This window comes from Lutjanus erythropterus, chromosome 10, assembly GCF_056507025.1.
Source record: "Lutjanus erythropterus isolate fLutEry1 chromosome 10, fLutEry1.hap2, whole genome shotgun sequence".
Classification (NCBI taxonomy): domain Eukaryota; kingdom Metazoa; phylum Chordata; class Actinopteri; order Lutjaniformes; family Lutjanidae; genus Lutjanus; species Lutjanus erythropterus.
This window is the reverse complement of record NC_139326.1, coordinates 14,527,260-14,548,232: the sequence shown is the minus strand read 5'-3', so window position 1 is coordinate 14,548,232 and position 20,973 is coordinate 14,527,260. Positions and strand designations below refer to the sequence as shown.

Genomic DNA, 20,973 nt, shown 5'->3' with positions numbered 1-20,973 from the left:
TGGTTAATTATTTAGCATTTTCAATTGCAATCATTTAATTTTCAAGGCCCCAAATGATGACAAATAAGGTTGAGGGGGTTTTATAAAACTCAGAGATTAAAATTTCTATAAAGAAGAAAAGTAAATTACCTCTACAAAAGATTAAAGGTTGCTTGCTTAGTTTATTTCAAAATGTACGAGTTTGAGTTGAATTCAAAACTCAAAAATCTAGCAAATTCTGTTGCCTTGAAACTACGAGTTTCCTCAGCTTTTTTGTTTTTTTTTCTTTTTACAGTGAACTGGAGACTTTGACAGCTCTCTCAAATGCTTTGCAGAGTCTCAGAATGAAAGAGCGGACATAAATATCATCATTCCCACACTGAATTACATAATATACAACAATATTCATCCCCCCTCGTAATCAAAAGACAACTTAATGTGAACAATATGTTCAGTAAATGTCCAAGACTACACATAAGAGCACACACAGAAGTGAAAAACATTTCTTTTAAAGCCTGGTCCGTTACTACATGAAGCTCTATTCCATTGTTCATTTTGGCGACAAATACATAATCCGGTGTCCATCATATAACAAAGATGTGAAAGATCCAGTCTAGAGAGGTGTTCAGTTGAGTGTACTGTGTTTCAATCGCTGTACAAGATGTGGCATCACCTTTTGATTTTACATTTAAAGGAGAAATATGTAAGTCCATTCAAAAAATGAGTGCTGCAGTCCAAACAGTGAATTGGAGCCATGAACGGTATATTAAACAGGTCCAATCCCTATTTAATCTATAATATATAGTTGAAGTGAGGTGTTTCCACCCACTCCCACATCCCCAGACTTTACCCTGAGGCAGGCTGCCTGCAGGACATCGAACAGGAGCTCTAGACAAGTGCAACATTTTTTGACAACGACAAGCTACGATGAGTCCTGCACTGAAAGTTGATCTGCCGTTTTTAACTGTCACTTGTCTGGCGATGTAAACCCAAACACAAAAGTCCAAAAATACTCTGGAGTTGGACTTAAGTGACAGCCTGTCAGACTACATTAACATATTGCTCAATTTGGCTGTTAGAAACATCAACTCCTTAAAGATTATTAATGATTTCTTTCAACTCACGAACAGCGAACATTTGGCATTAATGTTACCTCATATACATGAAGCAGGCAAACAAAAACAGGCTGCAGTGTGTCAGAGAAGTGATTATTTCAACTTGGTATGTTTCCTCAATCTCTGATGACATGTCATGGTCATTTTATGATTAAGTCCAGTAAATATATTACATATTTCTCCTTTAAAGCCTCACCCGTTACTACATGAGGAGCTCTTTTTCAAAAAGCTATGTGTTCATTTTGGAAAAAAAAAATCATCTGATGTCCATCCTATAACAAAAACAAAACAAAACATCCAGTCTGGAGAGGTGTTCAGTTGAGTGTACTGTGTTTAAAAAAGGACTAATATTTTGATGCTTTTGATCGCTGTACAAGATGTGGTATCACTTTTTTTTAACTTTACATTTATTTTGGACTGAAACTCTTGACGCTGATTCTAAAGAAGTGCAGACTCTTGTGAGGGACCCCGGTCCGCTTCGTGAAAGAAACAGATGTGAGGAAACTGAGACAAGAGAAGAGGAGATCCTTAAGGCACTTGAACACCATCAAACCGGAAAAGACTCCCACCCACAACCGAGCAGAAAAAGCCCTCAGATCTTCCCAAGCCTCCCTAAATGGCAGTTTGTCTGCAAACTGCGCCACCCAACCCCCCCTCTAAGTGAACAACGCTCCTTCTTCTCCTCTCCACCCAAATCCACATGAGCACTGAGTAGTGAGCACGAGTGGGCGAGTGTACTCTCTTTTCTCTCTGATCTTTTTGTTTTACGGCAAGTGATTCATCCCCTAAGTGCTGTGATATCTACCTTCGGTGTGACGTCTCCGTGTCCTGTTCCCCTCTCCTCAGGAAGCTTGTTGTCACGTAAAACACACCAAAAAGAAACTTTGCATATGGAATCAAAAAGACAAATAAATACACAACTCTTTGGATGGGAGGATTCTGTTTTTTGGCTGCGAGTGTTCATCGTCCGTATGAGGCAGTTAGAAGAGTTATACAAAAACTGTTAAGCTGTTAAGTGTTACAGCATAAGTGTGTATCAAAGACTCTGTTTCTTCATCCTCTCCTTGATACTGATGAAGATTCGGTTGCCGCTCAGAAGCACCAGGAAGAGGTAAACCTCCCTGTTTCCCAAACTGACACAGACAGTGAAGTTAGCCATCATTCTGCACCCGGCTACGTTGTGTTTTCACTGTTTTTTTTGGAGGTATGTTGATTTTTAGGGACGTGGAAATGAAGCCTCGCTGAACCAAAGAAGCTTCCCGCATGCAAAGCGTCCTTGAATCTTTGTCAGAGATGCAAATCTTCCTCCTTCGCCTAATCCTTCGCTCTCCTCTCCCACAGCAAGGTCACTGACAGCCCTGTCTGTCCCCTTCCTCCTCCTCTTCCTCCTCCTCCTGGGTGCTGAGCAGGATGGGAGGGCCCAGCCACTTTGGCCCACAGGCCTCTTAGCAGCAGTCACTCAGTCAGTTGTCATTAGCCACTCAGTTGTTGGCTTGTTAGCGCAGCACCTCATAGAGTTTCATTGTCTGAGGGCCTGGCATCTGACGGCCCTTGTACAGAGTAGTTGTGAGTGGCGGCAGCGTTTGGTTAAGCGCAGCAGTGGCGCTAGTTGCCCACCAGGGGGCTGAGGTCGCCGTGGTGGTTCTTTAGCTTCTTCTTGAAGAGGGAGATGGTGGAGGGTCGGTACAGGATGATCCAAGGCTCAGAGGACGCCGTGCTTTGGCTGCAGCTGTCTGAACCGCTGACAGTTGGGATGTTCGGGGACCTGAGATGGAAATATGAGGAGGAGAGGAACAGAGACAGTAAAGACACGACGAGAGAGAGAGAAAAACAGGAGAGAGGGTGAATAATGGAGAGGTGTTCAAGAAAAAATGTGATATATTGCCTTCTAAAGGGTTTTTCATGAGGTTGCATTCATTTCATGCTTGGTCCATTATGAACACAAACTAATGGAAGTTACAGAAGGCTAATAAGCTTCATTATCTTCCACTCAATATGAAGTTTATCAAACTCAATCGCCACTACTGATGGTCAAAATAAATACTTGTATTGACCTAAAATTGGCAGCTTTACCTTAGCTGTATCATAGACTGTGCTTTGACTGTATTATATTTTCAATTTAATCATAAACATGTCTGTCCAGACTCATGAAATACATGTAGTGAAGACTTTGAAAGAATTCAAGGTATTAAGTGTATTTTTGGTCAAAATGGAAGTTATAACTATATTGATATGGATGATTGCTGTGAACAATTTGCAGTGAGAAACATTTTGTCCTCACTTAGAGTCTATTTTTACAGAGGAGTGCAGAAGACTGATAGAGAGCTGAACATAATGATGTCACAGTGAAGCTGACCTTTGACCTTTTAGATATAAAATGTCATAACCTCATCATTTTATTCTATTAGACTGCTTTTGTCGTAACTAGCGTATGAGTTCTTGAGCTATGGCCAAAAACATTGTGAGTTCACAGTGACCTTGAACTTTGAACTTTGACCATAAAAATCTGATCAGTCCAAGGAGACATTTGTACTGCATTTGAAGAAATTCCCCGGGGGTCAGTGAGGAGGCTTTACAAAAATAATTTAATATTGTGCTGTTTGGTAAAAGAAATAAAAGAAAGAGAAAAGTTAAATCCCTAAAGTACTTTGGGAATCATCATGCACCAAAAACTCGGCTTTGGACCAACTTAAAACGTCTTTGTTTCTATCAAATTAATTTCAAGGGAGAATAAGAAAAAATTAAAGACTTAATAGGAAAAAGAAAGAAAGAAATGTTCTTGAAGAAGAACAACAAATATCAAGAATATGAATTCAGATGCCTGTGATGCTGCTTTGAGGGGAATCGGTGAGTTTTCCTTGTGTAGGATTTAAACCAATCTGTTCTTGGTGACTTCTAATGGTAGTATCAAAAAAGACAAACTGGCAGACAGGACTGCCAACTCGAAGTTACCGACTATAGCTTTAAAGAGGTGGATGTTGTTCTGTTCTTTCATTTTACTCCAATATAAACGTTACAGTAAAGACAAATGCTTTGACATTTGATGCTTGGTTGCTCATGCACACCTCCAACATCTTCCTACTTACTTGACTGTAATGTGCAGCAGCAGCTTTGCCACCATGGCTATGACTGTCAGTATGAGGAGAGCCGCCAGAGCGTAAATGGTCCACACTATAGAGACGGAGGAACACAGGAACAAGACATCAGACACCGAAGCACGATAATGAAAACAAACTGAAGCAGACTGAAAGGATTAGCAAGAAAATAATTATTCCAGCACATCTGGTGCACCTGTTAGCAGTGTTCAGCCAACAAATTGTCAAGAAATATTGACGCATTTTCATTGCACATCTGTTTTCTCCTGGCTGAGAAATACATCAGATAGCCCTCTGAGACAGAGCGCTCAGAGTTTGGAAATAATAATATATGAGTGAAGTAAAAAAAAAAAAAAAAAGAAGCATGGAGCACGTCAGTCCACCCTGCATAGCTTTGACAAAAGGCCTGATTGTGATCAGCAGGGAGACCTAAAGTAACTTCACTTGTGAGTCACTGACAGGAAGAAACAAGCATCACGTAGCATTACTTCTACATATGATCACAGGAAGTCACTTTGGGCCAAAACTTCCAGAAGCCTCTCATCAAACTAACATGATTTTTTATACTTTCAGAGAAACCAGGTCATGCTAAATGGGAGCTCTAGCCAAGAAACCTCCCACAACATCCCTGCAGAGGTAGAGATAGGTGCAGTGGGTGCAGTGTATCATGGGTGTTGACATACTAGCGCTGTGGCCGGTGGTCTCGCCGCGTCCAGCCCACTGACCTGGCATGTTGTGCTCCGGTTTACCGGGGCTGGACGTGATAACGTAGAGGATCTGGGAGGAACGTCCATTAGAAGTGCTGTTGGATCTCTCGGTGACGCCGCCAGCTAGCTGGGGCCCTGCTGTGCTGGAGACGTCCTCCCCTTCATCCTCGTCATCTCCTTCAGCGTCTACTGTTCCGGTGTCTTGGCTTCTCAGTGCTGGGGAAACAAGGGTAAGAGCTGATTTAGACACGTTCATAGCAAGTTTGATGATCCATCCAGCCGATACGGAGCAACATTATCATTTGAAGTTCTGTTTCTGGCAGTGGTGGAAAGAGTACAAAAAAAAAAAGCACTGTTACATTAATGAACAATCGTTTCAATAGAAAAAGGTTTCTGTTTCTCCACATCTTCAGTCTAAATTACTCTCAACTCTGGCTCAGTTCTGCTCAGTGGTCACAGTCACCTCTCCAAACCTGTGCCTGCTACAGTATTATTTATTTATTTTTTTTAATTTGTTTTTGTCTGTATGTCATGTTTTCAATGGCCCGTTAAGCTTTACTGACTACAAAAACGCAGATGTAAGGTTTGGATGAATTCAGATTGTACTCAATAATGACTTTAAAATCAAATAAGTAGATTACATTTTGTAATGTATACTTAAGTACGAGTAAAATTACAGACATGAAAAAGTACTCTGGTTTCCCTGGTTTCAGGCCACCTTGAGAAATGTCAGGTAATATAAACTCACTTTTAGTTCTGATTTTGGTCTCCACAAGTTCATAGTTAACTTTATCTGTGCAGTTTGGTGCTAAACAGGTAGCACACACTCATGAGTTTAAACAGCTTTTTTATTTTGCTGAAAACAGCTCCCTTAAATGGCTTCCCCTTAGGGGAACAACAGAGTCGGGTGTTAATTTTCTGTGGATTCATCACCAAAAGCAACCCCTTTCACATGCCAGTACTCATATGATCTCTTGTTAACATAAACATATTGATTATAGCTGCTTTAAAATTTACTAGACACTTTTGTGTGTCAGTCACAGCAAAACAAACAACAAAACTGAGCACCCATATTCAAATCACTGAAAACTGTGAACAGTAACTCTTTATACAGCTCTACTTAATTTGCATATTTTTTTTTTTCCCCATGAATATTAAGCAATGCAACAAAAAGAAAGAGGTAGAAATAGGTTTGGGGAAGATGTAAAAGGCAAGCCAACAGTCATTTTCATTATTCAAGCAAATATGTTATTAATTTTGCACATCTTGCAACGTTTAAATGATTTTACAGTCTTGGTCGTAAACTTAATCTTTCTATCTTCTTATTAAGCTAGTAATATTATTTTCTTTAAGCCATATTTTTTAGCACTAATTGGAACACTGTTATAATTCTCTGTAATGTGACATTTCACCTCTTGAAAACGTGACTCTGTGTATTTTAGTCTTTCGTGGCTCCCAGGGAGAGCAGTGGTGAGTGGTGTGTCCTGTGCCAGAGACACAGAAGAGGAAAAGGTCTGCCATGTTGTTGTAATTTCTACAAGTTGAGCACACATATCACTTAACGCCCCTTTAATTATTCCTGTGGGTAAACTGGGCTGTGGCAGCAGGCATGCAGTAATAGGATACATCATGTTGACCGTGTTGTGGAAAGTATATACAGCAGAGTCACGAGTGAATATTTAATACTAACAGCATTTTGCAAAAACACTCAAGCGTGCTGTAAACATGTGGTGTTGAGAGCTTTTCTGTCCGCCCGAGACATGATTCAAAAAGTGTTTGCAATAAATTCTGTTTGTTTTAACCTGCTTACAGCACCAGATGGGCAGAGTTTGCTTCATAAAAGAACAGTGCCAGAGAGTGTGGACTATTTCAACTCATTTATGTGTTCCCAGAGGAAAGCAATATCCTAAATAAGATCTCCTCTGCCTTTCATTTACCTCGCCTAAACATAGATGTCATTTATTTAAAATCACTGTGTGATTTCGAGACTTTTCTTCTACTTCTGAAACACTGCTGCTGAGAAAACAGACGTGGAATGTGTCATGCTGATATTTATGTGTCTTGCTCGACTCTTTTATTATTTTTCTTACATTTTAATATGCAGCATGGTTTGGTGAAGATAAACATCTCAGAAATGTATAAACAGTCTGCGATTGCAGTCAACTACAATAAAAATCTGTCTCTTAAAATTGAAGAGAGTGAGTAGGAAGCAGAAATAAGAAAAATATTGGTGACTTCAAATTAATGTAAGTATAATAAACTTGGGGCCACATTCAGAAAAAAATAAAACATCCTAAGGCTAAAAGTAGTTCAGAATTAGCTGAGTTAGTAAAGACTCCTAAAATTAAAGTGTTGTTATATTTTTTGTCCAAGGGTGATTGCTTGCTAATAGCTTTTCAGCATAGGAGAAGTTAGCCTTGAGGGCTTTCTGATCACACCATGATCTTTTCCTAAAACTAACTAAACGGCAACTAGAAAACTGAAAATATTAAAAAGAAAGAAGATAGTAAGATAATAAGTCAACTAACTTTAGTGTACCTGCTTCTGGTGTGGACTAGTTCGCTCTTTATACTATGTCACCTGACTTAATAAAGCTTTTCTGCCAGAAAACTTTCTGGACTGTCAGACAAAAGGACACCCACACACTGTCTAATTTGCAATATACCATTTATTCGAAATGTGTCGGCACTAGACCTTCATCAGGAATCTGGTTTAAATGGTATATTACAAGTTACCTCAAGTTACAAGTCGCCTCTCTCTTACACACCTGTCTCATCTCAAAGATTTCTGCTGCATAGGGCTTTCTGGCAGAAAGTCCTGAAGGCTAACGTCTACCATGTGCTTTTAAGCATTAAAACTAGCTCCTAAGTCTAACAGAAGTTAGAGGCAGTGCACAGAACTCTGGATCACAAAGATCTGCTCACAACCAGTCATGTTTTGAGAAAATACAAGGATAACAAACTTTTAAAAGCATATTTTTTATGGTGGATGAGGTAATAAATATCCAGTTGGCTCACAAACAATCAAAACAGTCCAGAACCACCAGAGATAATAGTTTACACAACTCTCTGCTGCTAGGAAATGGAAGGTAGCACTGATGAATTATCTCAGCAGTCTGTATTCATTAAGCTAAAAATATACTTCACAGTCCGAATTTGTTCAACAGCACATTAACTCTACTTTAAAGGACTAGTGTGTAGGATTTAGTAGCATGCTAATATATGATATAGCAGTGAGCTGGAAGATTGCAACCAACTCACTTTATCCTCCCATTCCAAGTGTGTAAGAGACCCTACGGTGGCAGTGAAAGTTGCAAAAAAAAACAACAAAAAAACGCAAGAGACCCTCAGGAGTGTTTGGTCTGTCCATTCTGGGCTACCGTAGAAACATGGCAGTTCAACATGGCGGCCTCCAAGGAAAAAGACCTGCCCGCTCTGTAGATATTAACAGCTGTTTGACGTAACAAAAATGCAACAATTCTTATTTTCAGGTGATTATAAACTAGTGATAATATACTTATGTATATTATTTTCCATGTGTCACATTCTGCCAATAGATCCCTGAAAATCTTTTTAGAGTTCATTCATGATGTCATTCATAGCAACAGGTTCAGCCCTACTCATAGACAGAAGCTACTTAAAATGGCCGACAAGCTACACTCCACTTGAAAGATAAACCCCACCCATCATGTGTCCCACACCCAGAACTTCTTCTAAATACTATTTGATCCAGGCCTTTTAGACTCTTCCATGAATGGTGGTTGGATGTTAAAGCAGCGTGGGATTTTTTTTTTCTTTCATATAATAGCTCAACCTGACTGAGACGTTCCCAGATCGCCCCACATGTTCTCCATTTACAAACAAAATAGCGAGCTTCAAACCCGGGCTCAGCTGAAACCCTCTGCCATCGTCATCTGAGAGCGTTTATCCTGAAATTACCGTTTGAACTGCTCAGTGTGCCACAGAGGAGACGTATTTAGTGCTGATACTCAGTTTAAATGCTGTCTTTCTCTTTCAGTTTCTGTTTTTGTCTCCGCACTTCACTTGCTATGTATTTTTCTCTATATATTTCTGTAAAAACACCTATTACTTCAGGAGGTGACCTTTTCTCATATCATGTCTCAGACTCAATTTCTTGGCTACATGACGCCTCACGCAAAACAAGAGCCGAGAAGTGAGCAGAAAGGATCGCGCCTTTCCAGAGGTCAGAAGATTTTGACCTTCATATATTGTTTTTACTGTAACACCACCGGCAAGAAAAATGACACGGGATTACAAATGGAGGCGGAGAGGGAGGAGTGGGGAGAGACTGCTTCCCAGCGTAGCGAGCCGCGAGCTTGAATGTCACCTACACTGAGTTATGTCAGGGTGTGCTTCTCTCATGCCTCCAGAAATTAATCTATGAAATCATTTTTGGTGCATTCAGACTATTCACAGGGAGACTCATATTAAAAGAACATAATGTAAAAACAACAGAGGACAGTTTTTTCTTTCACCACGTGGGTCTCTTTGAATTTTTAGTTTGGAGAGATAAAAATAATTTGCTGTGAGGTCAACCCTCTGTGAGCATCACTCTTAGAGATAAAGACACTAACCAGAACCATAAAGAGTTCTTCCCAACAGGAGAACCTTACTATAGTGTAATGGATCCACCCAGAACCCTCTCCTGGGGTTCTACTGAGAATATTTTTATACTCCAAGGGTTTTATTTAGATCCCACCTAGGGGGTTCTACCAAGAACCATTTTACATCACGGTATAAAGAACCCTTGATGAAAGAGCTGTTCATGGACTTCAACAACTCTTTCCTCCAAAAAGGGTTCTTTGGATGTAAAGTGTTCCTAATGGAACCGTTAGTTTTACAAAGAGCCATTGATGAATTATTTTGCAGAGAAAGGGTTCTTCAGAAGAAAATAATCTATGGGTAGAGCCTCAGCCCTGCAGGAAGAACCCTTCAGGATGCCTTACTTCTAAGAGTGTATAGTTCTCCAGTTAGATGTCTGCTCTACAGTGAAATGATGCCATCAGAAGGCTTGATGCATAGTATCACAGTGTTTTGTATGTAGGTGGCATAAAAACTCGCTGTGCAATTCACCAAGGAGCTCACTCTGGAGTAGCAGAGCAGCCTGCTGCAGCTTGATAAGAGAGTGAGTTCCTAGAAAAACAAAACATTATTTAAATATGCAGTACCACCCGGGGCAGTGAGACATTGACTAGCAAATGAAAAGAGAAAGGGGCTTGCCAGTGGTGTGACAAGTGCCACAGAGAGCTAACAGGCGCTGCTACGCTAAACTCCATCACGGAGCCAGCAAATCAGCACGAACCTCATCATGTAAATGTGGCTCTTGGTGGGTTTGAGAGGGCGCTGTGGCTCAGGATGTTTGTTAGAACTCAATCCAAATGTTAGAAGTGAAAGTCTGTCAGAAGTGTCATCACATTTTACAAAGCAGTTGAAATCCTACCTTGGTAAAGCAAAGCAAATCCCTGCGCCTGGTTGGTACGGTCAGAGTAGAAGTACAGTATGACGAAGTCGCCTGTGACGTTCACCAGCTCCCGCGGTGGGCTGCGCCAGTCGAAGCGCGCAACCACCTGGTTGGTGTAGCCGTCCAGTAGCTCCACCATGTCCGTCTGGTCGGAGATGTCAAAGAAGGTGAAGTTGAAGAGGATGGCGGCGGATCCAGGGACCTGGATAGTCCAGTAGCAAACACGGCCAGCCCCGTACTTGTCTGGGAAGTCAGGAGAGTAGATCACTCCTGAAGGAGAAGAATAGTTTCCACCGCAGGCCCCCACTCGAGCTGGAAGAAAAAAAAGATACCACAGTAGTCAGTCTTATTTGCTACAAAAGCTTAGCAGCTGTTGACATTATTAAAGTTCCCCTCCAGACAATCCTACAATATCCTATAATAAACAGTCATGAATGATGCACGCCAAAAAAAAATAGGTTGATGGGTAATTGCACGATCCCTTCCAGGCTTATGTCTAGTGGAGATAAAAAACAAATATGTATAATCATCCGAAAATAAGAATCTTTGTATCTTCATTCCTTTAGAATGAGCCCTTTATATCTACAGAGGGTGCGGGACCTCTTCCATGGATGCTGCCATGTTGCACTGCCATGTTTCTACTGTATCTCACAAGGGACAAAGCAAACACTGGCTGTAGAGACCAGTTTTGTGCAGCTTTCACAGCCACTGCAGATTATTCAACATGCTTGGAAGGGGAAAGTGAGACTACATTTGTGCAATCCACAAGCTCACAACTGGGTGCCACTAACTCCTTGACGTGTTAATGTGCAGGAAGGCTGTCGCTCTGTTCACAGATGTGGATGATGAGAGGAGAGCTGTTGGTGACAAGAAAATTTACTACTGTGCCTTCTGGAGGTGAACTGAAGCCTAATTCAACAAAACATACTTTATAGTAAGTGTTAACAGGATGGCAACAATGACAAACATGTTCCCAACTTTATACAGGCTTATTCAAACTGCAGGCACCAACACAAAAGGCACAAAAGGTCATGTATTAGGAAAAGTGCATCACCTTTCTTACTGCAATCTTAAAATTAAAGTTTATTGTCTTGTTTTCCAAATCACAGCACAGATGTGAAAAGATTAAAGAGTCAGCCCCACAGTGACATCACTTAACACTCACTGTCGAAGATGATGACCCAGCCGTCTCCACCGCAGGGCTGGGTGTGGTCGCCGAAGCAAACATGGTTACACTCCATGTTGGGTGACTCGCCGTGGTCACGCGGGTCCACTTCGTTCCCACAGAAGCAGGCATATCCTGACTCCATCCCGGCGAGCTGCAAAACACAAAAGGAGTTATGCAAATTATTGCATCAGCAATTCAAAACAAACTTTGGGTAACGCTTCCCATAATGCTATTCATTATAAATCCATTTGGCATGGGCGCCAGCGAGGAAAACACAACAGAACAAACTTTGTGGAGGAAACATGAACATTTTGGCCATTTCTTCAACTCTATAAACATATTCAAAACAGCTAGTTTTCCCATTGAGTTATACATGATTACATAAGAACTTTACATAGAAATGAGACGTCTGCAACTACATAACACCACCACCACCAAAGTTGTTTTACTCATATCGGCTTTAAGTGAGACTGTATTAACACCTGATAAACAGTCCACTGCATGGAGCTCCTTCTCTCTTTGAAATTAAATCAAGTTCAGTCTTAAGCGCCCTAATTGCACTTTCTCCCATGATTACACGATGCTGTAATCTGAATCTGGACAACCACAACCTCTCAGCTGATTAGAAGTCTCCTTTCAAACACACAGCTGCACACAGGGTGTAGAGAATAAACCTCAACAGAAATAGCACCTATCTATCTCTCAAATCAAAACTGTTAGTAAACTCTTCCTGAAGGCGCCGGAGCAGGAATGCGAAACGTCAAAACCTTCACACATCGTGACCTCGCCACCGCTGGCTGCTTATCCTCAAAAGAGCTATTGTCCTGCATTCGAAAGGACACCATTGTCCATTTTTCAGGCCCTAGATGAATTCACACAACTGAAGGTGCTGCATCATTTCCCACTCTGCGTCTTTTCTCATGGAATAGGAATTCATCAAGCCTCTGCTCTCGCCAAGATGTATCAAGCTACGTCCTTGTTGCATTATTCTATCTGATGAAGTAACACCAGCGTGCATACTTCTGGAGGAGCAAACAAGCAATGGATCGCTGTCTAACTAATCAGGCATGCTCTTTGTCAAACAGTCACACGGGATCCATACTTCCTGACGTTTCACATGCACATTGAGGACAGTGACAGTCCAAGGGTAGGCAGACGATGCCAATCTGCCGCCACATCCTGTAACATCTGCTGAATTGCGAGGGGAGGGGGCAGGCTGTCAGTATCTGTCAATGCAGATGGAGCCGAACTGGATCTGCTGAGACAGAAAATGAACACCTGGCACTGTTTATACCAGGGACAATGGCATGCCAGACTCAGAGATGAGGAAAACGCATTGAAGAGGAGGTGCCCACTGGGCTAATAACCATTCATTTCCAGCTGTCAGCCCTGATTGCTGTGATGATTTGTCATCCGCTGGTTGGTTTGAAACAGGGAGCTTGATTGCTGAATAAAGAGGGTATAGACTGCACTGGGCACCGCGGTAATAACTGTCAGGAAACTGCCCATAAATGCAGATGATTTACATAAAAGCTGGACTATTGCAAGAGACAGCTTGTGTCCATTTTAGACATGACACGGGCAATTGACTGGACAATTTTTCATCCGGTGACAGGACACATTTGAACTTTCCGGTATGAGTTCCAGGATAAAGGAGGCACTAACTACATTTGAGTCTTTCTTCCTATTTTAGCCTCCTTCAGAGGCTGCCAGCTTTAATCTGAGTTACAGGCATACTGTGCAGGTTTTCCCTAAAAAGACGATGTACAGACTTATATAAACATAATCCCTCTAAATCATCACTTATGACTACTGTTGGGCATGTTACGGAAATTTAGTAATTAGTTACAGTAACTGAATGACTTTAACAGTACTGCATATACTTCCTTACTCACTTTTAAATTGTTTGTCTCAAAAACCTACATTATTTTAGTGTCAGTGTTCTCCTATCAATACTTATCTCTTGTTTTAAGTTCAAATCTTACCTTGTATCTCTGTTTCCTACAGAAGCTTATACAGTTCTGGATGGTGAGTTTGTTGGAGGTCTCGCTGGAGCCGGACAGGGTGGGTGGGTCACCACTATCTTTGAAGCAGCCCAAGTTCCCAGGCACTGTAAGGAGACAAGAAGAGGAAGAAAAAAAACATAAGCTAAACATCAGAACCTCAGATGCAATCTGTATGACTGAATATGCTGGATATTAGCATTCCCTGTACAATTATCCTGGGTGTTTTTTGTCATTTTTATGCCCGGGTTTCCTCCCAGATCTACTGCAGGGATCAGTCCCTGGTTTGCATTTTACAAAACACACATTGCACGCCTTGAATCCTTATGTGTCTCATGGCTTCCTCTGAGCATTGTTCAGGTTTTATAATCATGTTTGTGATTAACACTTTGCCTCATAGTCCCGCCCCCCCAAAGAACAATTTATGGTGACAAACTCAAGAGGTATTCAGGCCCCTGTTCGAATGTGTGAACTGCCAACAGGCAAGCCAACAATATGGCCTCTGAAGAAAAGAGAAGAAGAGGAGGAGGAGGAGGCAGGAAGAGGTAATGGAGGACAAGGGGGAGGTGGAGGGAGGGATGTGGGGTGAAAGGGACAGGGATGTTTGAGTCATAGCGAGAGAGAGCTGGAATCTAGAAAATGTACCCTGTCAGATGTGAGAGCACGTTGCATCAGATTTGGAATATATAATGTTTTCTACGTGTGTGTGTGTGTGTGTGTGTGTGTGTGTGTGTGTGTGTGTGTGTGTGTGTGTGTGTGTGTGTGTGTATGTGTGTGTGTGTGATCAAATGTTTTAAGTCTGATGTGCCAAGAAATGAAAAGAATTGTTATATACTGTAGGGCCTTTCCAGATGGTATGTGATAAATGGCAACGCCTGGAGGGAGGCCAAGTCCAACGCCTTATGTCTATATCAAAGGGATAGATGCATTATTTAAACTACCTTGCATGAGGCAGTTATCAATGATCAGTGTATTACCTACAGCGGATGATGGTCAGCATGGCCCCAGTTTGGAGATGCAGAGAGGGTAACCAGCACAGAAGCTAAGCAATGAACTGCTGTGGATAAGGGTCAGCAACAAAATGGAATTTAGCCACTTAAAAAAATCAGTATCAATTTAAGTGTACGCTATATTTAGAATATAACTTAACCATCTGATAGCCTTCTCTGACAGGAAACCACCAAGCCAAACATCGCTCCCTCCAAACCAACCAAACTCCAGACGGACAATCAGCAATTTTACCTGGTAGACCTCCATGGGGCCCTAAACAAAATCCTGCTAAGGGGCCCTCCTAACTGACCGGAGAGCCATGTAAACCATTTGCCACACAGTCACATGTGACACCCCAATGCTTCTACTACAGTCCCTCCTTTAAAACAGTTTGCTCCATCTGTCAATATATAAAATGTAGAAAATACCAAAACTTAACACTGTTATTTGGGTCTGCTGCCTGGTAATTTGTCATTTGATTGATTTTAAATTCAATATTTAATCAATCATCAGTCAGTCCAGATTTACATCAAGTGTTGTACTTATTTTCTACTTCACCTGAATTCCATTTTATCCAACTTTATGCTTAACTACATCCCAGCAGCAAAGACTGTACTTTTTAATCTACAAAGATGTTTTCTGACTTCTTAGAGATACATGGTTCTCACAGGACAGTGATGCTACAGACATTTGATGATCTTATAGACAATGATGCATTGATGTAGATTAAACTCACCACAGCAGCAGTAAACAGCAAAACCATTAATGCAGTAATATTAATCCAAAAACATCAGACATATTTACACTGACAGGCAACATTTTACTGCAACATGACTACTTTTACTTTAAGTACATTTATCAAATAACATTTCCATACTTTTACTTCAGTAAGGTTGTGTGACTGCAGGACTTTCACTTGTAGTGACATTTTTTACAGTGTGATATTAGTACTTTTGCTTCAGTAAAGGATCTGAATAGTTCTTACAGTTCTGGCCACCTCAGAGGAGTCTCATCATGTCCATATATTGTCTGGACAGACAGACAGACAGACAGACAGATGGGTCTCCACAAAGGCTACTGCAGGAAAGTGTGCATGCGCATATGAATGCATGTTCATGCACGATGCAGTTATCTTATAATAAACGCCGCTGCACATTGGTGCTCATCAAAAGTAATAAATAGTTGTATTTCATTCTCACTTCTGTCAGACACAAAGTCACAGAGCAGCCGTGGACGTGTCTGTACGCTCGACACAGACAGACAGACTGCAGCACATCTAACATCAGACAGACAGAGGGAGGAGCATCCCGCACTGCAAAATATCACAACAACATGTTGTTACTGTGAATGAATGATATCAAACTTGGACAGGAGGAAGCACAAGTTTACCTGATGACTGTTCATCCCATTCACTCTCGTGATGTTGTTTTGTCTTTAGTTCTGCTTTATCCTCTCATCAACGTTGCAAACACTGATACCCGCTTTGACACGAGGGGTAGGCGGGGCCCTTGAGTACCTTGTGGGCCCTACGCAACTTCAGTAGCATGTGCGCATAGGGCCAACCAGCTCTGACAGAGTGTTTCTAATCTACCACTGCCTTGATCTGTTAGTTTGTTTGTGTTATTGCGTAACTTTAGATAGTTCCGATTCACTTGAGTCACAACACAAACAAACTTACAGATCAAGACAACAGCAGACTAGCAACTCCTGTGTTATGTTAGGCAAGATTACTGATTTTGCCTGTGAAGTTTGGTTGGTTTGAGGGGAAAAATTTCTGGTTCATATAATGGTGGTTGCAAGTCAAAAAAGGCTGTCTGACAGCTAAATAAAGTGTTAAAAGTATTCTAAATATAGCATACACTTAAACTGATAGAGATTGTTTAGGTAGACCTTTTCTGAGTGGCTAAAATACCTTTTGTTGTGGACCGTGTCCACAGCAGTACATCCCTTATCTTCTGTGCTGGTGTCCTTCTCTGCAAACTGGCGGTGTGCCGACCGGCAACAACTGTAGCTAATACACTGACCATAGATAAGTACCTCATACAACATCATATTAAATAATCAGAACTACCCCTTTAACACAGGTTCAGTTTTAACCCATAATAGACAAAAGTGGTATTAGAGCACTGGCAGCAAATTAATGCAGCAAAGTTTTCCGTTTCTAACTGCTACCTCAGACAAACTTTGCTCTATCCTTCAGAAAAGGATACAAGCAGAAACTCCATACAACTTCCACATCCCAATTTTCCTTTTTCTTTTTTATTCCCTCTTGGTTTTGACCCTTGTTGCAGCCCATCATATGAACAACTAGTGAGCATTAAAATGTTTGTTTGTTTGTTTGTTAGGTGAGACCTGGGGATGTATGACACAAATACGCCAACAACTGCAGATCAGACCAGACAGATAGATAGAAGATTGATGTTGACATCTTTCCAGATCACATTCAAGTCAGACGTATCACCCTGCCTCCCCTAATCCACAGTGTATTCATCAAATACTATGCAATGTTTCCAGTGCAGTGATTAAACACTCCAAACCCTTTAAATTCAGCGTAATAGCCCTGGAAGTGCCAACAAAGCCTCCAGCAGTCTATATCCCACTTGTGATTTGTTTTTCATTGTGATGCAAACAGGCTTACTCTTGTTTCATTTCCGTGTTCGGAGATGAAACGAATTTGACAAACACAAGTAAATGCACAATCTGAAAGTAATTTCCACTGCAAGTATGAAAAATCTCACCCCAAAGCGTTTGAGTCTAATTGGAATTGGTGTCATCCGACTGCAGGGTACAAATGAGCTCATTAGGCGGAGACAGAAAAGACAAGAGCGAAGACTGTGTCCAAAATGGTTCTTAATGCTGCTCTAAGATACAATGTGGCATGTAAAAATAAAAAGCATGTGACGTTACAAAGAATTCTTGTTCTTTGTCAAGCATCTGCGATTTCAAAATGAATTTCCATCTCCAAGCGCAAGTAAACTGAGGCACAATCTATCTTTACTGAAGAGCTCCCTGTTTTTAAATCTAATTTCTTGCGGTTTTGTAAACTCAAAATGAAATTTCCGGAACTGGACATGAAATCACCAGGGACTTTTGAACTGACTCTACAGCATTGGAAAAATGTAGTGCAAAATCATGGAGTTACATCTGTTTGATGTAGAACATACAGTAATATAACAATAAAAGATTTCTCATTTCTTTGAGTTGTAGTAGATACAAGAGAAATATGTAAGTCCCTGGTGTTTAAAAATGAGTGCCACAGTCCAGTTAAAGAATTGTAACTGTATAGTTAATAGGTTGAGTCCGTTTTTAAATTACGATCTATGGGTGAAGTGAGTTATTTCCCACATCTCCTTCTCCCCAGACTCGAAGCTCAGGCAGGTTGCCTGCAAGCTGCTGACAACACTGTAAGTTGATCAGATATTTATAACTGTGAATGTAAAACAAGTTATAATACACCAAGATATACTGAAAATACACACTCTGGAGTTGAAGTTGAAGCATATGCCTCCGTTACTGATTGCCAGACTCCGTTAACATATTGCTCAATTTAACTGTTACAAACATCTACTCCATTTAAAAGACTATTACAGATTTCGTACAACTCAATAACAGACACATTCAGTGATCATTCTGCAATGACTTTAACTCTAATCGCCATGAAACGAGTGAACAAAAACAGTTGCTCTGGCTCAGAATGGAAATTTCAAAGGAGGACATGCTGGCTGTGGTGTTGTTGGAGAAGTGAGTACTTCAACTAAGTATATTTCTTTAATCTCTTATCACTGCCAATTTAAGACCTAATTTAAATGTAATATAAATATATATCCCATTGTGTTTACTTGTTTTGCAATACAAACATACACACTGGAAATGTCAACAGCTTCTCTTCACTGCACTAAGCTGCATCGACCCACCAGATGGTTTGTTTCGGAAATTGTCAATAGGGTAATAATGCTTGAATTGAAAATACAAATGAAATGGATGCAGTCAGGAAAAAGCATAATTATGTATAATTGCATAAGGTAAGACAATTTTATGATTAATTTAGGTTTATAAAGTGTTTAATAAGCCCATGTGGCACCATGCCTTGCTGTTTTTAGGCTTTATTTTTGTTGATATTAGTAGCATTAGTAGCACATATCTTATGTGTGGTTGACATATAATTTGTTAATGAGCTTTTGGTTTTAATTGAGTGTACCTACCTAATATATTCTGCTATTGGCTTTGAGTGTTCCTATATTGTAAATACTGTAAAGAAGCAGGTGAATTTAGTTACTGTCCAGCAAAATAGTTCCAATGATCCTGAATACAAATATGAATGAAAAAGCAATGTAGCAGAGAGCTCAGCTATCCAGTTCCCCCATATATTTATAAATAGCAATGCATTTATTTGATCATGAGTTAGATATTACACAGGAGCACGTCCTGTCTATCTGTGTACAACAACTTGTGTCATACTTTGTGGATGCTGCTGCAAAGTCTGACAACAAGCTCAGAGACTGTGGAGCACTTTGTCCCCTGGTTCTGTAAAACTAACGCTGTCCTAGAACTGAACATCCCCTGAGCTTTTCGGTTGTTGTGTGTCTTCTCTTCTCGAACATGTGCACGTTGAAAGCTGCCTGCTCGTCTGATGACAGCGAGTTCCACCAGTGAACAACTGGCACCCAGTTGTTGGCAGCGAGAAACAAAAAAACACACGATTCATTTTCACAAGCCTGTCATGACTCAATTTTGGAATATACTGGTTTCTGCAAAAGAAAAAAGAAAATATGGATAAGCATGTAACCCAATTTAAATATTTATAAAATCATTGTAGAGGGCATCACTCAAAACGTGCCTTCGTGAACCAAAGTAACATTCATAGACCACACACGTGCATTGTCTTTGGGCTGCCAGTTGTTGCCAATGTTAACTTGTTGGCTAGAACAAAAGCTTCTCTACATGCACAACAGATGCTGCAGATTCTTTCTGTTTATGCAAGAATGAGGCACAAAGGCTTTTGGGGGAAAAAGTGTGACATGTTTCAGATTCCACACAAATTGTTGTCCTCAAGAATGTCCGCCACAGACTGGAAAAGTGACAAAGGGGAGAGGGGGGTGAAATGAAGTGAAACAGACTGGCAGAGATCAGGCCGTTCCCTGCCTCTCACCAAACATTTGCTGACCGTAAAGTGACCGGCGAGATTTTGGCTGCAGCCATGATTCGCTGCCATGCGGAACTGTGTTTGACAGATGACTCAACATTTAAGACAAAGTCCTCAGACTCCTTCAGACCAGCAATAAATCATGTGCAATATTTTTTTTTGTGTGCCACAGCCACCCAAAAGCTTTATAAATGGATTAATATGGTTGTTTGAATCATTTAGCAAGACACTGTGGTGCACACTTGCAGGATTAAGGGCTGTGTTATATGACAGGTTAGAGGCAAACATGACAGTAATACGACTCTTTGAGCTACTTCACATTTTCAGGGTGAGATGGGACAGTGCAGTAGCAGCAGTTTCTTTTTTTTAATTTGTCACTTAAAGGGCTAGTTAGGATTATTTGAAGTGGGGTTGTACAAGGCACTTATCCATTGTTGGTCTATAAGCTACAGTAAATGCCAGTCGGCAGGCCCTGAGTTAGAAGCAGAGAGGAGTACCAGAATGGAAGCTAAGAAATAAACAACTTTGCACTATATTAATTTTCACCACTTTACTTTGCCATCAATGTAAAGTCAGCCTTGTTATTCTAAACATAGCATACAGTTAGACTGATATGATTTTTTCAGGTGAAACTTTTTTAAAGTGGCTGTACTGACCCTGTCCACAGCAGTACTCCTCTCTCCATGAATGGCTGACCACCAACTACTGTAGATAATAAACTGACTATTGATCTAAATAATCTAAATAATCTAAACTGTCCCTTTAAGTATACACTGGATTAACTCCAGTGGAGTGCACAGGAGGGGAGATGAGAGGAGAGGAGAGATAAACACCTGGAACTAGCAACCTCCCTCAGAGCAAGGCAGGCAGACGGGTACCACTTCAATGGAGCTTTTGAAAAGCGTAGGAGAAAATACTACTGCGGGGCTCAACAGCCAGATTAAAGGCAGCAGTGCTCCTTTTTCATTTTGCTTTGACAAGAAGATTGCAGACTACAGTCAATTTATCTGTCTTTGTCCTCTGCTTGTCCCAGAGGCTGCCGAGCACTGGCTGGAGAGCGGCAGGTGGCGGGATCGTATCACGTTGGACAATTGTATGGAAGTGGAGTCGAAGAAGTCGCACTGTACCTTCCCTGCATGCACGGTATTTATCAAAAAAGTGTAAAATTGTCCTTGCATGAAAAGCCCCGAGCAAAGCACTGTTCCTTTAAAAACATCTGCTTTGCAGGCGCAACAAGTGCAAATATCTCCACGTACAATAAAAGACACAAAAACACATTCAACACACTTCAA

The 20,973-nt window shown here is 40.9% G+C and overlaps 1 protein-coding gene across 2 annotated transcripts in view; it reads right to left on the bottom strand.

Moving 5' to 3' along the window:
* Window positions 1-69: 69 nt before the first annotated feature.
* Window positions 70-20,973, bottom strand: part of kremen1 (kringle containing transmembrane protein 1) — a 77,770-nt gene continuing 56,866 nt past the window's right edge. The window contains exons 4-9 of one of the 2 annotated variants that reach the window (XM_084728352.1): window positions 13,531-13,655; window positions 11,543-11,696; window positions 10,357-10,689; window positions 4,873-5,112; window positions 4,181-4,265; window positions 70-2,859 (exon numbers count right to left, since the gene is read on the bottom strand). In XM_084728352.1, the coding sequence (XP_084584478.1) occupies window positions 2,700-2,859; window positions 4,181-4,265; window positions 4,873-5,112; window positions 10,357-10,689; window positions 11,543-11,696; window positions 13,531-13,655 (1,097 nt within the window). In that variant the 3' untranslated portion in view covers window positions 70-2,699. The remainder of the gene's footprint in view (window positions 2,860-4,180; window positions 4,266-4,872; window positions 5,113-10,356; window positions 10,690-11,542; window positions 11,697-13,530; window positions 13,656-20,973) is intronic. The other variant, XM_084728353.1, reaches the window with a different exon arrangement.